The 14,533-nt window shown below is 54.7% G+C and overlaps 1 protein-coding gene across 1 annotated transcript; it reads right to left on the reverse strand.

Annotated features, from left to right (window-relative positions):
• Positions 1 to 5,503: 5,503 nt before the first annotated feature.
• On the reverse strand, positions 5,504 to 8,645 carry FOXC2 (forkhead box C2). The gene has a single exon (XM_082770338.1). It carries the CDS (start codon positions 8,102 to 8,104, stop codon positions 6,644 to 6,646), a length of 1,461 nt encoding a protein of 486 aa, XP_082626464.1. The 5' UTR covers positions 8,105 to 8,645; the 3' UTR covers positions 5,504 to 6,643.
• Between the last annotated feature and the right edge of the window lie 5,888 nt (positions 8,646 to 14,533).

Genomic DNA, 14,533 nt, shown 5'->3' on the forward strand with positions numbered 1-14,533 from the left:
AGCTCTTAAAAAAAAAAAAAAAAAAAAAAAAAGGAAAAAAAAAAAAAAAAGGAGGGGGGGGGAGAAGTTAAATAATTGTTGTAAGTTTGCTATTATATGTTGACTTAGCACTGGAAAATAAATTGTCTCTGATAAACAGTCGTTTGTGTTCTCAGCCCACCCACATTAATTAAAATTTCATTGCTACAAAACTCCAAGCTCTCTCCACGTGTCTTGCTGGTACCAGCCAATGGTCTCCGGGTTATTCCTTCATTTGTTTATAGAATTAGTCTGTTGATAAGTCTGCCCACCCAAGTCGAATCAAGCTGTGTTTATTTGGAAAAATTTCCGGGCACCCAATATATAAACGCACTGATCTGATGTTTGAAATATCACGTCCACCCTTTGACGCTGTAAGCACACACAGCAGAGCAGGATGTGCACTGCTGGAGCTCGGGGAGGAGCGGGCGAGGATCCCCGCAGGAAAACGGGGGCATTAAGCAAAAAAATAAAAATATATTTAAAAAAAAAAATGGAGAGAAAAGGAAGAAAACCGCATCGAGGAGAGGAGAAAGCAGAGCTGCGGAGGGGAGGAAGGAGCAGGGGACTCCCTGCCGGAGGAAGGGCTGTGTGCGGGGGCCAGGTGCGGAGCGGCTCCGGGCCGGAGGCCGCAGCCTCCCCGTCGAGGACCGGCTGGGGGCGGAGGTCGGGCCCGGCCCTGGCCCCCCCCGTGGCCGGCGAGCGCCGTGCGGGCAGGGGCTGAGCCGGGAGAGACGCCCGGGGGCTGCAGCGAGCTTCAGACAAGGGGAATTTGGCAGGCGCGGGGAGGAGGGTCAGTATTTGTGAATGCGGGCCTGTTGCTTTATATTATGTACTTTCCTGTTTATAACAAGGAGGGGGATTATAACAACTTTACAAGTGCACACAGCTGGCCGGTGCTTACATTAGGAATTTGTGATGCTCTTTTTCTGTATAAACGTCCAGGTTTGGGTCTGTGTTTTCTGTTGTTGGATTTTTATTTTTTTTTTTTAATTTACTGATGTAACAGCTTTAATCCGAAGCCCTGAGGTATTCCGATGCGGTTGGAGGTGTCGGCTCTTTCCCCAGGCCACCGTGGCTCAGACCTGCGTTGTAGCCGGCGGTGGAGCATCATTTCTCCGCGGGGGAGAAGAGGAGGCAGGGGATGGGGGGTGTACGGGTGTGTGTGTCCCCGTTATAGGGCCGCGGAAATAAAGGGAGGGTTTCAGGAGAGGGAACGTGTGCTCGGAAGATGTTCCCTCCCCGGTTATTTAAGGAGGGGAGCAAGATCTGACCCAGGGGATATCCCTTCCTTGGAGCCTCGTCCAGAGAGGAAAAAACCCGCTTGTAGCGACCTGGCAGGGGAGGAAGTGAAGGTCGGGCTCCGGGGTGCCCCCTGCACAGCCCGGCCCTGGCCGTGCCCCCCCTCTCCTCCCGTCGGGTTTCTCGCCCACCTCTGCCGTTTCCCCGAGCAATGCAGCGGGCGAGGGGCTTTCACGCCCGGGCAGAAAACTAACGGGATTTTTATGGGGCCGCAAATGATCCCAAAATCCATAAAGCACCATCAACATCCCGGGACGCGCAGCCCGACTGCCCAGGGAGGTGGCTTCTGACGGGGAGCGGGGCTGGGGGCTCTCCCCGCTCACTGGCTCGTCCCAGGCAGGTGGGGAAGGGGAAAAGGAGAAGGGGGAGATTAAACCCACCCCACTAACACCGCCCTTGCGGGAACGCCGCATCCCTCCCCCGCGCTGAGCACACCCGCCGGTCCCCGGCGCGCCATCCGGCGTGCCATAAATGCAATAAAAGCCCAAATAAATCAAAGCAGAAGGAGGGCTCGGAGGGAGGAGCGCCTCGACAGTGGGGACCAGCATTGCCGGGCAGTCTCCCCCCACCCCCTCTACCCCCCCAGTAGCATCCTCAGCGGGGAGGGATGGAGCAGAGCCCGACTGCTCTCACCTGCTCGCCTGGGCCGAGGGTCGTCGCCCCCCTGCTCCGCACTGCCCCACCTCCGGGAGTCGCCCCGCTCCTAAGCCACTCCAAACAAGGGTTATTAAAACAATAAATACTCGCGTGGACGGCAGGAGACGGGCACGCGGGCTCTCCCGAGCTCCCTCCCCCAGGAAAATTGTTGCTTCCTCCTTTTTTTTCGCCCCCCTCCTCTCCCCCTCTTTGCGGTAGGAAATCCTTGGAGGCGGAGATGCGGCTTTTCTGTCTGCTCCTTCTTCCCAGCCCATGTGCTGCCTGGTGTCTCTCCTGCCAGCGGCATCTCCGCGTTATCTGCCCGGGAGCAGCCCTCGGACGTGCCTGCAGCCGAGGCGGCTCTGACGGCTGCGGGTTGGCCGGGGAAGCGAGCGGACGAGAGCGAGCAACGCTGCGGAGAGGGATTTTTGTTGTTTTGTTGTTGTTGTTCTTCCCCCGAACGGAAGAAATGCGGAGCCGGCGACGGAGGCGCTCCTGGACGTGTTTCCCCTCCTCTCCAGCTGACAGGCCCCTTTTAAAGCAGCAGCGAGGAGCGCTCCCGCCCGGGGATCCCGGGGGAGTGGGGGATAAATCAGTGCTCCCCGCTCCCGCCTCAGCCCATAATAGCGGGGAACGGGGGATAAATAAATCAGTGCTCCCCACTCCCTCCACGGCCCATAACTGTGGGGAACGGGGATAAATCAGTGCTTTCCACTCCCTCCATGGCCCATACCGGTGGGGAACGGGGGATAAATCAGTGTTCCCCATACCCTCCGCGGCCCATAGAGGTGAGGAACAGGGATAAATCAGTGCTCCCTACTCCCTTCGCAGCCCGTACTGGTGGGGAACGGGGTATAAATAAACCAATGCTCCCCACTGCCTGCCTCGCAGCAGGGTCCGGGCCCGTCCAGCCCTTGGCAAAGAGGTTTCAGAAGGGGTTAAGCCCCGCAGATTTACCAGAGGCAGTGGCTTTCGGCTTGCCCCAGCCCCTTCCCCCTTCTGACAGATGCGAGCAGCCCCGAGCCGCAGCCAAGCGCCCACCCCTCACCCCGGGTGCTTGGCGCTGTACAGTTGCAAGGTCGCTTGAAATGGGCACAGTTTGGGGGTACGTTTCTTTATCTCCTGGCCTCTCACTGCCTGGTATGGACAGTCCGCAAAGTCCCCTGCGAAGTGACAAAAGACCTAGCGGCCTTGCCCCAAAAGCTCCTGTCCGACGCCTTCCCACGGCTCCCTGCCGAGCTCTAGGGGATTTAGGATGGCGTGGAGGGAAGGCAGACAGCTCCGTGCCCGGGCCTGTGCAGAGGTCGGGAACTTTCCTAAAGGCAGTGTGTTTTAACTGGGTCCTGCAGCTCTTGGGAAAGGCGCCCTCGGCCGGGACTCGGTGACCGCCGGCGTGGGGATATTCCCGGCAGAGCCGCGGGGACGAGCTGGGAAACCGCCGGCTCTTCCCCTCCCGAGCCCCGCAGCCGTCTGGGCTCTCAGACAGGTTTGCAAAAATGTAGGCTGATGGCAAAGCAGCAAGAAAAAACTATCCACCATCCTCATCCGCTGCCCGGAACCGCGCTGGGCCCCATCCCGGGGCATCCTTCAGCTTCAGGCGGTCCCGCTGGGGCTGAGCTTGGCCCCCAGACCTGCTTGGAGGGGTGCTCTGGGGGTGCTTCAGCTGCAAACGTTGTCCTAAGGACGTGGTGGGGGATTATTTGGGGTAGGAAAACACGCATCGGTGCCGTCACAAGGCCGTAGGCACTGCCCTGTGCCTTCCTCCCTCTTTCCTTCCTCCCTCTCTCTGAAGTCACCTGTCGCGACAAATTCCTATCGTGGCATTGAACCCCGTAGCTCAGCTTCTAAATGCAGCCACGGAAAGATCCCTGAGCCCCGCACTCCTCGCCTCGCCTGCAAAATGAGCCCCAAAAGCGTTTCCCTCGGAAAGGCGAAGGGCTCGGAGAAAGGGGCAGAGGAGGTCTGACCACCCCCCCTCCCAGGACACAAGGGGGGCACAGCAAAGGGTCCTGAGCCCCCAGCCTCCTCCGAGGGGGGAGCCAGGAGGCCGCCCTTCCCCGGATGCTCTTCCCGGCTGGGGGAAGGCCTGATCCTGAAGGAAGCAAGCTCCCGGGCTCCTTGCTCTCAGCACCTCCGAGAGGGCTTTTATTTTAACGCCAAGCTGCTAAAATCCTGCCACCCCAGGATGGCAGCACAGCGGGGAGGGGGAGAGGGCTTGGGAACACCGCACACCCCACCGGGCAGAGCCTTCTCTCCCTCTTTACATCCCTCCAGAGTTATTGCCGACATCGGCTGTTAGTGGAGGTGTAAAGACAGCTCGCCCTGAAAAACTCAGCCAGCCCCGGGGGGCACCGGGGACAGCTACGGGCTGGGCTGGGGGGGCTGCCCCTCTCTCTGCTGCTGCCGTCGGGGCTGCCCCTCGCCGGGACGGGACAGAGGCAGCAAAACCAAACCTGTCGGGGGTAAAAGGGGACCCCCAAACCCTGCTGCAGCCCCGCCGTGCCCCCCAGGAACTGTCCAGCAGCAGCACGGAAGGGAGGCACAGAGCAGGACAGGCCCCCGCCCCCCCCCCGCTGCTCCCCAGCCTGCGGGGAAAGACGGTTGAATCAGGGGAAGAAATCTTCCCCTCTTTATATTTTTTTATTATTTTTTTTTACCTTCTTCCTCTTTAAAATAGCTCTTTGGATTTTGTTGCACGAAAAAAAAAAAAAAAAAAAAAAAAAGAAAAAAGAAAAACTACCCTCTGAGAGCCAGGAAAAAGGGCAAGAGTTTTACAAGAATGTTCCTTAAAATACAGATCAAGTGAGTGTCGGACATTTTTTCTCATTTCGAACCGAGAGTTTCTGTGCCTTTTGCCAGTTTTCCAGCGCATGCGAAATGTACCCGATCAAACCCAATTTGTGTCATCGATTTTAACAGCCTTCCGCGAGCAGAAGGGCTCCGCGACCCGGCCACGGCGACACGGGACAGGGGGGTGGCGGGGGGGAAAGGGAAAAGGGGAGGCGGCCCCGGCAGCAGGGCAAAGAACCGGGCTTACAAACCCTGGGGAGGGAGTTTTTCCCCCCTCCGATGCCAGCAGCATGCCGTTAGCATCGCTGCCCCCGGCTGAAGTTGCTTTAACAGGTTGGGGGGGGCGGGGGAAATAATAATAATTAAAAAAAAGCCGGCCCTAAAAGCGGCTTAGGTAGATAAAGAGAAGGTCAAACCCATGCAAACCTTCAGACGGGAGGGGATTTAAAAACTGTAAAACGATTCCTAAGTGAACTTCCCGCATTATTTCTAGACTCCGCGGCGAGCTCGGGTTTAAGCGATAGCTCTTCCCACCCGCCCTTGCTCGCAGCCCTTGGGGTTTCCTTAAAATAGGGGAATTGGGGTTTTTCTTTATTTTTTTTCCCCCCCTCCCCCCGCGTGGAAGCAGCTGCAAAGCGGAGCCCGGGCCTAGGTTGCGGGGACAGGGCAAGAGGAAAGGCAGCGGCAGCAATCCGAAACTCCTGGGGGCCTGGGAGATGCCCCGCTGCAGGGGCTGGGGCGGGGGGAAAGCGGCCCCACAGCACCCAACAGCCCCCAGAATACTCGGAACGAACCCTCGTGCTGCAGGAAAAGGACTTGGTTTGGAAAAAAAAAAAAAGAAAAAAAAAAAGAAAAACACAACGAGTGCCACGTTTTTCCGCGTGAAGGAAAGGTGGAGGGAGAAAACTTGCAAAAAACACGTATATACACACACAAGCGCCAGACTTGGAGCAGAAAAAACAGCATGGATTTATTTTAAGGTAAGTACAACAATTAAGACCACATAAGACAAACGAACTTTGAAGCAGGTTAAAGCAAATAGTCCTTAGGAATGGTCAAGGTGAAATCTATTATACAAAACATCACACGTCGTAAATAATAATAAAAAAGTATCAGATACTTTGTCTTTTTCTTTCAAAAAATCCACCAGCAAAAAATAAATTATTTCCTCGTCTTGCGCAAAGAAGAGCTCTAAAACGAAAGAAACTCTATTGCATAATTGTACAGAGAAGAAGAAGAAATCACTTGTCATTAATTTGGAAGTTAGGAATCGTTGGGCGCGACAAAAATAATCCAGTGAACTCAACTTTAAATATTATATTAATGGCTCTGAAAATTAGCCTGATTAGAAATCCACACATTTTTTACAGCACAACAGAGAACTTAAAAAATACCCAGGACATATATTTATATATATATATTTATATACCTTTTTTCTTTAAAATCGTATAAATGGTCGTTGCGATATTGGTCCATAACTTATTTTCTGAGACCCCCTATACTTTAGCATATAAAATTTGCCACTTTGTTTAGATAGACATATATATATATAATTTGTTTTATTATTTTTTTTTTTTTAATTTTATGTTTTAGGAGAGATCCCCTTTTCAAGTAAAATTTACTTGCATTTCAGGAGGCCCGAAGAGGGGGGGGGAAGGAGCGGGGCTTGGGATCTCCCAACGCCGTGGCTCGCAGGTCCACAGAGAGGCTGTGAGGTCTGTCCTCAGTCTGAAGGGTTTGGTGTGTTTTTATTTCACCTGATTTTTGATTTTTTGGGGGGAAGCGTTATTATCGATTTTTTCCTTTTTTTTTTTTTTTTTTTTGTTTTCCTTTCTCTCATTTTTTGGGGTTTTGTTTTGAGGATTGCCCTAGAGGGGAGGGGGGGGTTGGTGGCTACTCAGTACTTAGTGCAGTCGTAGGAGTAGGGGGCGGCGTGGCGATATAGGGACGGCGCGGACCTGTAGGGGAGCTGACAGGCGGAGTTGCTGCTCACCTGGTGCTCGCTGAGCGAGGCGCTCTCCATGCCGAGCCGGTGCGACGTGAACATTTCCCGGACGTTGGGGAAAGTCTGCTGCTGGGTGCCGAAAGTGTGCCCGGGCAGGTGGCTCAGCTCGGCTCCGTGATTGAGGTACCACGAGGCTGCGGGCTGCGCCGCCCCCCCGCCGTGAGGATGCCCGGCTCCCAGCGCTCCCTCCTGCCCCGACGGCAGGCTCAGGGCGCCCAGGGGCGACGGGGCGCCCGTGGGGTGCTCGGCCAGGCCTTCCTCCAGCGGCGCTGGGGGCACGCACATGTGGCCCGGCCTCTCGCCGCTGTACAGGCTCATGGCCCTCATGCTGCAGTGGTAGCTCCCACTAGCGTCCAGCGCCTGGCTGCACGCCGCGCTGTAACCCGACGGCTGCCCCGACGGCGGGTAGCCCAGCGGCATTGCGGCCCCCGTCCGGCCCGAGGCGGCACTCACCGGGCTCAGATCCCCCGGGGGGGAAGTCCGCAGGGTCATGATGTTCTCCACGCTGAACCCCCCCGGCAGCCCGTTGCCGGCGGGGTGATGCTCGGGCAGGGAGCCCTCGGGGGAGGCGGCGGGAGGCGAGGCGGCGCTGCGGGGGCTGTCCCGCAGGGCCCCGCCGCTGGCCGGGCTCAGCGTCTCCACTTTGGTGATCACCGGCAGCTCCGGAGATGCCGTCTCGCTCTTGATCACCACCTTCTTCTCGGAGGCCGGAGCCGAGGCGGAGGAAGAGGAGGAGGAGGAGGCTTCCTTGGAGAGCTCGGAGCCGGGCAGCCCGGGGGGTTTGGGCTGCTCCTTCAGCAGCCTCTCGCGGGCCTCCTCCTTCTCCTTGGACACGTCCTTCTTCTTGAAGCGGCGCCGGCGGCGCAGGAAGCTGCCGTTCTCGAACATGTTGTAGGAGTCGGGGTCCAGGGTCCAGTAGCTGCCCTTGCCCGGCTTCTTGTCGTCGCGGGGCACCTTGACGAAGCACTCGTTGAGCGAGAGGTTGTGGCGGATGCTGTTCTGCCAGCCCTGCTTGTTCTCGCGGTAGAAGGGGAAGCGGTCCATGATGAACTGGTAAATCCCATTGAGCGTGATCTTCTTGTCGGGGGCGTTCTGGATGGCCATGGTGATGAGGGCGATGTAGCTGTAGGGCGGCTTCACCAGGTCCTTGGGGGCTGCGGGCTGATGCGGGTGGTAGGGCCCGTAGGAGCGCCCCATGCCCGCCGCGTACTGCTCGGCGTGGCCCGAATAGACGCTCATGGGGTTGCCCATGCCGCCGTACGTCCCCGCCGTCCGGTAGTAGTTCTGCTCGCTCAAATAGGGCACCACTCCCAGGGCGTTGGGGTCCGAGACGGAGTAGCGAGCCTGCATCATGGAGAGGGCTGCCCGCGGGGAGCGGAGCCGCGGGGGAGAGGAGGAGGAGGAGGAAGAGGGGCGCGGGTGCAAGGGCCTCACCCTCGGCAGGGACCCCTCTGCGGATCAAGGAAGAGGGGAGAGAGGGAGAGAGCGAGTCCCGGACACGAGCTGAATCCCAGCGTGTCCTCTAGCAGCGGCGCCGCAGCAGCATCCTTCGGGTCGCCGGGGGCAGGGTGGTCTCTGGCGGCCTCTCCCTCCCTCTTTATGACTGTGATTCTGACCTACACACCTAGCAGTACCCCGCGGCGGCGGCGGGCGCTGCTGCGGAGCGGGATGCCGGCGGGAGGGGAGGGGGAAATACGATATTCTCGCGGAAAAATAAGAAAAAAAATCGAATTAAAAAAAAAATAAAATTTAAAAAAAGGGGGAGAAAAAAATAAAAAAGAAGAAGAAAAAGCAGCCTTGCGGAAACCCAGTTCTGCTGACAACCAAACCGCCCGAACTCTTCCCGGAGCCAGCAGCAGGAGCAGCGGCGGCTCCCGGCGGGCGGCGAGGGGTGCGCGGAGCCGCCGAGCTCCCGGCCGCGCTGCGCAGCGTTCAAACCCCGGCCCGCCGCCGCCGCGCTTTTACTCCCCGCTCGCCCCGCCCCGCGCCGCCGCCGCCCGCCAATGGCGTGCCGCGCCGCCGCCGCCGCAGCCAATGGGAGGGCGGCCCCGGGATGCGGTGGCGCGCCGGGCATGGCGCGCGGGCGCGCGCCCCGACGCGCGCGGCCACCCTGGCCGTGCTGTAATCTATACATCCAACCCTATAGATATATTTTTTTTTCCTCCACTTTTGATGTCTTTTCTTTTGAATTTGTTTCTTATCAAAATGTCTTTATTCTTGTTAAAATGTTTTAATCTTATTGAAGTAGTTTATTCTTATTAAAATATGTTATTTATGTCTTAATCTTTTATTACTATTATTACTATTATTTATTATTATTTCATTAAAAGGGTCCCCGCTTTGCTCCCTGCTCGCCCTCCACCCGCATTCCACCAGCCCATTTTTTTAACTTTTAAGCTCATTTTCAGCCCCGTGGCTCCCCAGGACCGCGGTTGGGGATCCCACCTCGTCGCGCTCCGTGCCGGCCGGCTCTGCCCCTGCCTCGATAAATTTGTTTGCGGTGAAATAGCCCCGCGGCTCCCCGCCTCGGTCCGCCGTAGGCCGCCGGTTCCCTCCCCGGTGGCGGCGGAGAAAGGACCCGGCCCCTGGTTTGTCCCCGCTCTGTCCCCTCTTTGCCCCCCGTTCCGGGCCCGATGCCCCCCGGGCCCCGTTTTTGGGGGCTCAGAGGTTCCTCGGCCTCTCCGGGACACTTTGAGGGGGGCATTTAGTTTTTCCAGTGCTCTTAGGTGTTTTTTTTCGTTCCGGCCGTTGAGGCGGATTTTCTCGTGCATGTGAAATCCGCCCCTCTGCCTCTCTCTAATGATTTCATTAGAGGCAATCAGAGCGGGACAATTAGGGACGCATGGTGGCCAAGTGTAAACTCGGGTGCTTGGGGTTGCTGCTGCGAGGTGCCCCGGGCTGCCCGAGCGGAGACATGAAGGTGGGAAAGAGCCGGTTCCCCCCTCCCTGCTCGGCCACGAAAATAGTCACTGCAAAATCGATTCGAGCCCGGAGGGAGCAGATGAGACCGGAGTGAATTCGCTGTCACCTCGGTGGGGCTCCTTCCCTGTGCTTCCCCCAGCCCGGTTGCTCCTGAGCTGATTTCTGAGCTGGGATTTTTTTTTTTTTTTTTTTTTTTTGCTTTCTCACCCTATAATTCCGCCTTTCCCTCTTTGCGATTTGTGGGGCACCGTGAGGCTTTAAAAAAAAATAGATTTTTTATTTTTTTTTTCCCCAAAGCCAGAGAGGGATTTTGCTGGCTGAAATGTCCCTTCCCCGCTTCCAGCCACCGCGGACGGGGCGAGACCGCAGCCGGCTGCGGCCGTGGGAACGCGGCGGGGCCGCCGATTGTCGGTGATTTTTTTCGTACCAAAGGAAACGATTTTTTGCGATTGCCGAAAAAAGAAAATCAGGGGCAGCTCCCCTGCAAGGAGGTATCGCTAAAAATTATCTGCGATGGAAAAGTATTCGGGAAGTTTTCGTCGGACGCTTCGAAATTGTTATTCGATTTTGATGGAAATAAACGGAAATTTAGCCGGAGGGTTTCATCAACTGTGCAAACTTGCAGGATATTTTTGGGAGAAAAGAAATAGTAAACTCTGCGAGATCTGGTTATATATATATATATATTTTTTTTTGTTAATCTACGACTATTGAGAAAACTTTTTTTTTTTTTTCTGGAATAATTTGCGAACGACTTCATATTTTCATCTTCAGTTTTCAAAGAAGTCATATTTCTCATTAAAAAACTGGGGCGTTTTCTAAGCCTACATAAGCACACGGGATTTTTTAAACAATGCCACTTTTTAGAAGCCAGCAATTTTTAACTGCAAAAGCTTGACCAAAGCAACCCCGTCCTGCGGCGTCCTAGAGCTGTCCCTTCCTAGAAGCCTGCTCCGCTCTCGAGAAATAACCTGGGTTGAATCTTACCTCTCCTCAGCTGAAAACTTTACCGAGATGAATTGCTACAGAAAACCGAGGAGCGGCCGCGGGGCTTTGCTCGCTGCAGCTGGGAACTTTAGAGAGACTAACAACAAGCTCACAAAAGCCCGAACTTCAACCGCGGGGAGGAAAAAAAAAATAAAAAAAGAAAAATCAACGTTATGAAAAAAAAATGCTTCCGAAAGAGGGGAGAGCAGAGAGGAATCCCTGCAGGCACCAGGCAGGGGCAAGCATTCGCCCCCCGGGCATGGCCCTTTTTTCTTTTCTCCCCCCTCCGGGGCTCCGGTAGTGCCGTTTGCCCGAGTTCAGCGGCCCCCCGGTTTTGCTGCCGGTTTTTCTTTGCCTTTTTGTCCCGGAGCCGAGAGCCTCAGCCCCGTCGGTGCCTCCCGTCGGGGAATTTTCCCAGCCCGGCTCCCCCCCGTCCCGGCCCCGCCGCCCGGTGCCGGCGCTGCCCGGTGCCGGTGCTCGGCGCTGCCCGGTGCCGGCGGGCGCTCACCTGCCCGGCGGGAGCACTGCGCGGCGTGTGCTGCCCCCCAGGGGGCACCGGGGGCTCTGCACCGCCCGTCCAGCACCGCACCGGCACCGGCTGCCCGTGGGAGCCGGAGCTGTGCTGCGGGAGAGGAGCCGGAGGGTGAGGGATGGGGAGGAAGGAGAGGGGGAAAGGAGAAGCAGAGGGAGATGGGGGGAGAGAGGGAGAGAGAAAGAGGAAGGGAGTGTGAGAGGGAAAGGGAATGGAGAAGGAACAACGGGCAGATGTGGGACAGTGGCAGAGGGGAGAGAGAAAGATGAGAAAGGGAGGAAGAAAGGGAACAGGGAGAAAGAGAAAAAAGAAGGAAAAAAGGAAAGGAAGAAAGAAAGAGAGAAAGAGAGAAAAGGAAAGAGAGGAAGAAAAGAGAGAGAGATAAGGAAAAAGAAGGAAAGAAAGGAGAAAGAGAAAGAAAGAGAAAGAGAAAGAGAAAGAGAAAGAGAAAGAAAGGAAAAGGAAAAGGAAAAGGAAAAGGAAAAGGAAAAGGAAAAGGAAAAAAAAGAAAAAGGAAAGAAAAAGGAAAAGGAAAGAAAAAGAAAAAAGAAAGAAAAAGAAAAAGAAAAAGAAAAAGAAAAAGAAAAAGAAAAAGAAAAAGAAAAAGAAAAAGAAAAAGAAAAAGAAAAAGAAAAAGAAAAAGAAAAAGAAAAAGAAAAAGAAAAAGAAAAAGAAAGCTTTGCCTTGGCAATGCAAACAGTGGCACCACCCCGGAAAGCCCCACTGATCCTCCTGGCTGTACACTCACACCCCAGTGTCACCTCTGTACTGGGGACTGACCGCAGGTAGGGCACCAGGGCACTGACACAAACCCCACGGCTATTTGCAGCAGCGGGTAGGGATGCTGGGCTCAGGCAGGTTGGTCCAGGCCAAGACACCAGCCCCAACAACCCTGCTTTGGGGTGTTATTTAGTAAGTGCAGTGACTCGGTCACAGGCTGTTTATTCACATGTGGAAATCCATTTCACAGTGGTCAGAAATACAAATTGCCAATACCCCAGTTAATGCACCTGCAAGAATGAATTTATCATCAAAACAGCTTGCCTGAAAAACTTGCAGCTGATTTTTAATTTCAATATTGAAAGACAAACATACATAGATTAGCATTCATTTTGGGGTACATTTTGTCCATTTTCTGTGGCTGCCCTTACATGTTCAGTCTGTACTCCAGGCAAAGACTGCTGCAGCACAAGGAGTTTCTTTCTGCATTGTCTGCAGTGCACCCCAGGGTCTGTAATCCCAGCCTGCATGAGGCAGGCACTCCCTTTTTTAGGGTTTTCATAAATTGTGAGTGCTGCAAGCAAGAGCTTTGTCTTCCGTATGAAATGCTTGGATCAATTTATTACCTCTTTCTAGAGGTCAAACCAGAGTTTTTTATTCAGTTTTGCAAAATGAAGTCTAGAAGTGATGCAGTCACCTCGAGTGGACTAACTCCAGTAACACGGGGTGTTGGTGACCCTGCTACAAAGGGACTTCCCAGTGACATATGTGTGAGCCACGTGAGGCTGTGAGAGCTAATGGGAAAGGCTGCACAAAAAAAAAAAAAAAAAAAAAAAAAAAAAAAAAAAAAAAGATGCCCTGGAAATGCAATTTGGAGCACACAGGATTTCAGAGCCATGGAATCAAAGCGGAGAATTGAAGCAGTTGAAATAAATGTCACCCAGCAGCAGAGTCCTAGGGCAAAGTATCCTGATTGCTGCAGGAACAGCTCATTTTGGGAAGGCAAATCCACATGTGGGACTGAGCGGCCTGCAGGGAGGTTGGAGGGAGCTGTAGGTGGTTTGGAAGCCTCCCCTGACCACTAACGCATTAATTATCATGATGCAGTTGCTCTCATTTGCTTTCCCTTCCTCAGAGGAGAGGAGGAAGAGTGTGGCAGAGCCGCATCCACCCCGGGAGCTGCAGCACGGTGATTTTGGGGCAACAGTGGACAGTGCTGGCTCTTGCAGCCCTAATGGACATGAGGAGAGCTAAATTCCACCCCGTGTCCCAGCACGGTGAGCCCACGTGAGGTCCCTGTGCCCTCCCGGGATGGAGGACGACGCTTCCATTTCCTCTGCCGGCAGCGCAAATCGCGAGGCTGGCTTACAGAGAGGCCGTAAATGGCTCACCAAAGGCCCAATCCCGAACTCCCCGCTGAGATATCAAAGTCGCTGGGAGTTTTCCGTGAGTAGGAAGTGGAGGAATGAGCTTCAAACATTTAGGCCCAGCTCCACATGGGTGGTCTATTATGCCTGGACGGATTCCCACTGGCTCCAGCAGCACTCGGAGGTAGTGAAAAGGCTCCTCCTCAGCGCACCCCATTGCGGGACCAGGGCTCTGAGTTCTTTCTCCAAATGCTGACGAGGGGTTTCAGTGTGAAGGTGAAGCCCAAGGCACACCACAACGTTTAGCCGACATCCACAGTATCGGTCTAAGCTTGAAAAACACATCGTTGGAGGGGGAAAGGCTCCCAGGCCCAGCGGAGCCGTGGCCTTTGCTTTGCACTGTGAAAAAAACAGCTCAGCAACCGACAGCAGCCCCAGAAAGCAAATGCGCTTGCATCTGCCCGGCGATACATCTGCAACTATTCAGAGAAGAGCATCCTAATTTGTTCCGCTTTTTTGGCTGGCAGAGCAACAGTCAGCTCCAGCCGTGGACGTGTATCGGCAGCGCCCGAGCTGAGCAGAGCAGAAACCAAACCCCAAAGCCATGTCCCATCCTTTTCTGACAGGCTTTAAGACAAAGCTGCATCTCGTCGCTCCCACAGCCCTCCTGTCCCACTCTGCTCTGCTCGGGGTGGTTGGGGAATGCGTCCGTCCCGTAAATAATAAATCGGATGAATAAATCGTTTGCTGTCTCATTAAGTGTGGGAGCGAATTGTGCTTTGTGGGTGCTGGTGGGCCTGGAATGCCACGTAAAGGCTGGGTCGTGCTTCATGTATGACTGGGTGACTTCAAATGGAAATATAACTGATTCAATAATTGATTTGGGAGTTTATTGTATGAGAAGCATGCTTTTTTTCCAGGTATAACACATGACTGAAAAGAAGACTATAGGATCCTTGGGGGCTGTGCCGTGCTCTGTTTCCATACAGAAGCTCTCTCTGATTTCTGCTCTTAGTTTTACGTCAAGATGTGGCCTCTCAGGGGCTGGCAAGGCACGGGGACATGGCTGAGATTTTGAGGCACGTCCTGGGAAAAGGCCCCTGGGTTGGGGCTGGCATTTTCCTCACAGCACGTAGCACTGCAGAGGGGGCTATGGCAGGAGAGGGGGTTTGTTTTGGGGGCATTCCTATCCCTATCCCTATCCCTATCCCTATCCCTATCCCTATCCCTATCCCTATCCCTATCCCTATCCCT

This window comes from Aythya marila (genome assembly GCF_965140915.1).
Source record: "Aythya marila genome assembly, chromosome: 12".
In the NCBI taxonomy this organism is placed as follows: domain Eukaryota; kingdom Metazoa; phylum Chordata; class Aves; order Anseriformes; family Anatidae; genus Aythya; species Aythya marila.

Excerpts from the sequence above, each read along its gene's own strand:
- FOXC2 (XM_082770338.1), bottom strand. The coding sequence starts at position 8,104 with ATGATGCAGGCTCGCTACTCCGTCTCGGACCCCAACGCCCTGGGAGTG.